Source organism: Vespa mandarinia, chromosome 23 (genome assembly GCF_050613455.1).
Source record: "Vespa mandarinia isolate Hongniang chromosome 23, ASM5061345v1, whole genome shotgun sequence".
Classification (NCBI taxonomy): Eukaryota; Metazoa; Arthropoda; class Insecta; order Hymenoptera; family Vespidae; genus Vespa; species Vespa mandarinia.
The window spans coordinates 2,910,676-2,917,409 of NC_140832.1; the positions used below are offsets into that span (position 1 = coordinate 2,910,676).

Below are 6,734 nucleotides of genomic sequence, written 5' to 3' on the forward strand. Positions count from 1 at the left end.
TCTCATCGATTCATCGAAAAGAGGAATTTGATGATACTATCATTTTTTAGATATTATTGTTTATTATTCTCTTGCTTTCTTTTTTATCGACAGTGCTTCAGCGAGACATTATTGAAGAACGTGCGCTTCGTTTGCGAACACTTCCATAATGCTTGGTGAGGATACTTACTATAGTCTCTCTCTCTCTCTCTCTCTCTCTCTCTCTCTCTCTCTCTCTCTCTCTCTCTCTCTCTGTCTCTCTCTTTCTTTCTCTCTCTCTTTCTGTCTTTCTCCTTCTATCCCAGTCAACTCACGCACGCACGCTCTGACGATATTCGCTTTAGTCGAGTCTTGCTTTTCGTCGGCGCGCCAACTGTATAAACGTAGCTCGAAGAAATGTCGTGCGACGTTGACAAAGGTATAGGTCAAATAATAAACAATCATATTCAACATTGTTATCATTAAATACGATTAATCGATCGAAATGCATGGTCGTTATATATCGAAATTCGATTGTCGGCGGGAGTTTTTAAATTTTTAATTGTAATGTGTTAAGGAAAAATTGTTTGATTATCGATCGGATTTGTGCGCTCCTATTGAATATTTGTGTGCGTAATTATTATATCGTATATATTCTGTGATTTATCTTTTCTCCGTTCTTATTGTTATCGTATAATTTTAATTAATTATATCGATGTTTGTTTTCTTCTTTTTTTTTTTTTTTTTTTTTTTTTCTTTTCTTTCTCTCTTTCTTTTCTTTAGTTCTTCTTCCTTTTCCATAGTCTTCGTTCTACTTTATTTCCTTTTTACTTTCTTTCCTTTTTCTTTATTTCTTACTTACTTTCTAAGCCGAACGCAATGGTGGAAGGTACCTTTTAAATTGGGCGCATGTATCTGTCGTAACACCGAGGTGTAACAGAAATTCTGCTCATGCCGCTTTTCTCTCTCACATAGCCGCGGTGAAAGGCTTTATCTTTCTGTTACGAGTGTTCGGTCGTTAAGTTAAGACGCAACGCCAAGAATACTCGTTTTCCTCGAGATATCGTACTGCAAATGCCAACATTTTAACAGCCATCGAGAAAAAACAGTTCTTGATCCTTTTTCTAACGATTTCTTCAAACATTTTCTATGATACGGTACGAAGAAAAACAAATATGTTTGTGTTATGTTTTATCTATGTACATGTATATATATATATATATATATATATATATATATATATATATATAATATATATATATATTATTATATATTATATATATTTATTTGGGATACAACATTGATAACAACATAATTCTTTTTCTACAACAACATTAATTCATAGCATATAATATTATTTAATATTTATAATATTATATAATATTTATTCTATATAATTTCGATTCATGTAACAATTTTTTGTATATATATATATATATATATATATATATATTTATTTATACAAATTTTTACGTGTTGTATCATTATACGTTAGCTCTAATAATTATACAACCGATTTCACAAGTGTCATTCGTTTTTTCAAGAAACTATATTTCTTTCAAAGTGATTAAATTTTTTATAATATCTAACAATTAATCACTACCTAGGAATTTAATTAAATATATATATATATATTTTTTTTTTTTTTTACTCCTATTGTCTAGGTATATGTAATAACAACTTGAGTAAGCTAAAACAAATATTCTAAAAATTTAAATGCCTCTTAGAAATGATCGCAAATATTATCTTAATTATAAATAAGTAAGAGAGAAATAAAAAAAAAGGAATGATTCACATAAGAGAAGCAAACAAGAAAAAGAAGAAAATACGTCCTTCTTGCGAAATGAAAGTGCTTTCAAGGTTCCTTAATTACACACGAGACATAACAGATAAATCCAATAATACTGTCTGGAAATAAGTGGACTTGACTTTGAAATAACTACAAGTTAAATACATATATATATATATGTGTATATATATATATATATATATATATGTGTATATATATATATATATGTATATACATATGTGTATGTATGTATATATGAATTCTTTAGTACGTAGATATAAGAGAGACTATTTTTACATAAATAATTTTTATTGCTTTTTCGTGTTATCACTTAATCAAATAGCAGATATTTCTTCTTCATGTATCAAATCATCATTCTCGTCTTTGTGTTCATAGTCTATAATCAATATTAAACGTGAGTATTGACTTTGATAGCTCATTGCTTAAAATTTTTATGTATTTGTGGCTTTTCATATTATTTATTTTGCTTTCGCAATCAAATTGTTATTCATTTGCATTACATAAATTATATGTGAACGCATAAATATCGCATTTATTTAATATTCTTTATTTATTTAATTTATTTTATTATATATGATCATTTCATATATATATATATATATATATATATATATATTATTTTGTTTATAAAATGCGACATTATGATGCGACAAACTATGGTGGTGTAAGCTTTTGATAAATTATTAAAATTTATATATATATATATATATGATATTTCGCGATTTATAATCGAAAAGTCTATTGCAAGTAGAATGTGCATTGTAAATTTCCTCAATGTTACTTCATATCTCTGTATATTTCATATTCAAACGCAATTCAAACTCGTGGGAATACAGTAGGGTACTGTTTCTTGTTTGGCATCATGGTGCACAGTTTTACTCTGTTTACCACAGCATAATTACTTAAATGATCATCGTAATTGTAGGGAAATATAACGAGTGAAATTTATAACGAATTTTGACTTCCCGCTTCTCATTAAGAGTCACAGAAATTCACAGGATTAAACATTAATGAGAGATCGATCAGACAGTTAGTTGTGCTATGGATTAATTTAAAAAAATTAGTAGAAATTAAAATCGTTTCAAACATGGTATCGTCGTAATCAACTCGAATAAATTCAGGCCCTATTCATCAGTATAAATCAAACCGGTTAAACGTTAAATTTGTTTAATTCCAAAAGTAAATGCATAAATAAATAATATTTCTCACGTATTGCGCGTATTTTTTTTCTTTTCTTCTTTTTTTTTTTTTTTTTTTTTTAATAATATGTAATGAAACAAAAATAAAATAAAATAAAGTACGACGTCAAACATTTAATGTAATCATTGTTCATCTTTTAGGTACTGTACCAGAAAGTACAGAAAATGATAATTTACTAGAGAGTCGTAATGATGTCCGGATGATATCCTGTTCAATTTTACCGGAACAGAGTGGTCAAAGGCATCATCGTCATCATCATCATCATCATCATCATCGTCATCAACGTCAAGCAAGATATCAGCATGATAATTGTAGAAACATATCGACCAATGAGAAATCGAATCAAAACGGACCTTTTGGGATCGTTGATGGTTCGAGTCACGATGTCATCTCAGGAACTCTTCCATCGATCGTCGTCAGCGACGTAGACGAGAACGATGAGGATCCACCGCCTTACAGCGCGATTGTGCCACCGGATCACGTCGCTTGGCCGTTCGTCTTCTCGACCCACATCCCATATTCTGTGCACGCCACGCAACCCTGCATAACAGAGCCGCCTTTGGCGCCCTTCCAGATACCACCATCACCATCACCAATTCCACTACCACCACTAGCACTAGCATCAACATCACCGGTACAACAATCCTCCTCCCTTCAACAACCCCCAACAACGACTCACCGACTTGAAACCCCTTCCCTCGATAATACCACCCCAACCCTATCTTTAACGCCTTATCGGTTCTTCAAGTTTGACTCTCACCGATCCATCATAGACCATCGTTCTTCGATCTTTACCGATAACGTATCCACGGACAAACAGATCCAAGGAAGATCACGAAGTGAGTATAGTTTATATACAATATATGTATATATGTATATTTTATATGCGTTATCCTCTTTAAATGCCATTATATTTCGGTTATAATGTATTGTAGATAGATATTTTATTGACTGAATCGTAATTATATATTGACTTGATTTATAAATAATTTATTATGATACTAAGGAAGAATAATAAATGGAAGACAAAATTTTATATATATATATTCCAAAATCAGGTTTACTGATCACTATTGATCACTTCTAGATAATTATTCATTTCTGGATGTTAAATTATTATTCACTTCTAGATATAATATTCATTTATAAATAAGTTTTATTATAAATAAAAAATTAATGAAGTGATTTATTTGTTAACGATTAAACTTACTTGCATTTATGTCATTGTCTAATCATAGATATTTTTATAACAAGATATTTTTATATTACCATTATGATTATTTTATACGATAACGATCAGCGATTTTTAATGATAACATAGAGACACTTAATTTCAATATAATTCATTATTCTTCTTTGTATTATAATTTCAATCAATAATATTTTTATATCGTTAAATGAAATTTTGAATGATTTTCGGAATAGTTCGATAATTAGTTATGTAATGATAAATGATAAATAATCATATTTTTTTTTTTTATAGAATAAAGATAGTCGTTGACAATCTTAAAAGTAAAAGATTCTTCGTTTCTCCGTCATAAAGATCCTATTCTCGTCCGCAATAAATATATTATAGTTGCCAATCGAATATCTTAAAGAATCTTTTTTAATAAATTTTATATCCAATATTATTATATTCCTTTAAAAATTTTCTTTTTTTTTTTCTTTACAGAATATGGAGGAATTTTAATTGCTACTGCAGTCATTGTTTTTCTCATGGTATTGTCCTTGATGGTTAGATTTGTTATGGAAAAAAGTTTCCGACGGCGATAGCGATTGCATATTTGGACAAACAAAATCAATGTTGAAGACGGAAGATAAAAATAAAATCGTGTTCGTTTACAATTTTTTGAAAATCAACGACAAAAGGTTAATGATAAAAGATCAATGATAAAAGGTCAACGATGAAAAGTCAAAGATAAAAGGTCAACAAAAAATATATATATATGTATATATATTTTTATATATATATATATTTTATATATATTATTATTATATATATTATATATTATTATATAATAATTATATATATTATATATATATATATATAAATTGATGTCTCGTGATACAGAAGATACGTTTCAATATGTTGTTTCTCCTGTTGACGCATACGTGGATCTATCAATCGTTCATGGTATTTTCTCTTAAGGGTTATATATCGCCATTAAAAATATTTACCCTTGGGAACATATTGGATATTAGCTAACAAAACGCATAGATAAAAAACACATGGATACCTTTGTCTGAGGTTAGGCATTTTTAATAAAGTATCTAGGTTTCAATAATATGTCAACCCGGCCAATAAACAAATAATGAAAATAGATGGTTAGGCGCGATTAGCCAAGGATTGTATGGCGCTTAGCTTTGAAATATCCATTGACACTCTCTAATCTACAAGATCATTAAAACAAAGGGAGCACATATGGAATGTTTAAACATCTCAATGAATTATGACCCGACCAATGGGCATTTATTTTTTATTTTCCTTTCCATGCTCAGATCATACTTCAACTTTGCACTTTTTATTCTCTTTTCTAATATCATTACAGTCTTCGTGGATACTTTTAAAGACGTCAATAAAAAATCAATTAAGTTACATGTTTTAGAATCATGACATCTAAGCTCTCAAATCTCATTATATATCATTCCTTTAGAAACAGCGAGAGTACAAATAACTATGCATCATTACACGAAACACATAAACAATTGTAATTTATTTCATCAAATATACGATGATAATTTCAACGTGCGCAATATTTATTATCGCGCATCTATACCTCTTGAGTCTTACGGAATCCTTTAAAAGAACGCAAAATTAACAGAACCTATTAATTTGAGGGAATATGGCGAGCGGTATTTTATTGACGGCCTTCAACAGTATCCTAACCTAATGCCTCCGCCCTTATTCATTGCGACCACATCGTGGATTTATAGTTCCGACAACGAGGAATAGACGGGAGATATTCTCCGTGCAACTATCATCTTTGGTCCAGTGCGAGAGGCATATCTAAAATGACTCTCGTAATTGCGTCCTCACGATGTTACATCTCCTTTTGTAATTTTTTTCTATTTTTTTTATTTTTTATTTATTTATTTTTTTTATTTATTAATTTTTCTTTTTTTTTTTTTTATTATTTTTTTAAACCCAAATCAACAGAGAAATTCGATAAATTCACGATTATATTTTTTATCGTCATTAAACGATCTATTTATTTTAATATAATTAAATTGTTCTTATTTCTTTTTTTTTATTCATTTATCAATAACGTCCAAGTCCCTGCTTTTGCAAAAAGATGTACTTTCTTTCGTGTGTTTATCGATCACATTGATTTTTGTTCAGATAGGCAAAAGAAAAAAAAAGAAGAAGATAAAGATCTATCTTTCGAGTAACATGTTTCTACAGATCCTTTCAAAGATTATATATACATATATATATATATATATATACATATATATATATATACATATATATATATATACATATATATATATATATATATATATATATATATATAAAATTTATCTCTTTTATCTAATATCCTGTTTATTAATTGACATTTTATCTTCTTAATTCCGTCATTTATTTAGTATTTACATTTAAATAAGACGCAAAAAGATTCATGGAGATTCCACAAAATTTATTTCCTTTCGATTTCCTTTAGAATAAGAAGAGAAAATTGTTTCTCTTTTCTTTCTGATAAAACCTTAAAAAGAAACAACAATGTTCCAAGAAGACAAGTGAAACGATCGGTTCCGGCAGCTTGAA

The 6,734-nt window shown here is 28.7% G+C and overlaps 1 protein-coding gene across 3 annotated transcripts; it reads left to right on the forward strand.

Annotated features, from left to right (window-relative positions):
* The first annotated feature begins 254 nt into the window (after window positions 1–254).
* LOC118444476 (uncharacterized) lies at window positions 255–6,384 on the forward strand. 3 transcript variants are annotated; one of them, XM_035872779.2, is made up of 3 exons: window positions 255–397; window positions 3,109–3,807; window positions 4,641–6,384. In XM_035872779.2, exons 1-3 carry the CDS (start codon window positions 376–378, stop codon window positions 4,739–4,741), a joined length of 822 nt encoding a protein of 273 aa, XP_035728672.2. In that variant the 5' UTR covers window positions 255–375; the 3' UTR covers window positions 4,742–6,384. The 3 variants fall into 3 exon arrangements, with proteins under 3 accessions (XP_035728672.2, XP_035728673.2, XP_085519761.1); XM_035872780.2 differs by lacking the exon at window positions 255–397 and adding an exon at window positions 417–587; XM_085663635.1 differs by lacking the exon at window positions 255–397 and adding an exon at window positions 2,111–2,162.
* The last annotated feature ends 350 nt before the right edge of the window (window positions 6,385–6,734 follow it).

Bases quoted from the DNA above. Each gene is read 5' to 3' on its own strand.
- LOC118444476 (XM_035872779.2), top strand. From the start codon at position 376: ATGTCGTGCGACGTTGACAAAG. The intron at 398-3,108 runs GTATAGGTCAAA...TTCATCTTTTAG, and splicing joins GTCGTGCGACGTTGACAAAG to GTACTGTACCAGAAAGTACA. The intron at 3,808-4,640 runs GTGAGTATAGTT...TTTTCTTTACAG, and splicing joins GATCCAAGGAAGATCACGAA to AATATGGAGGAATTTTAATT.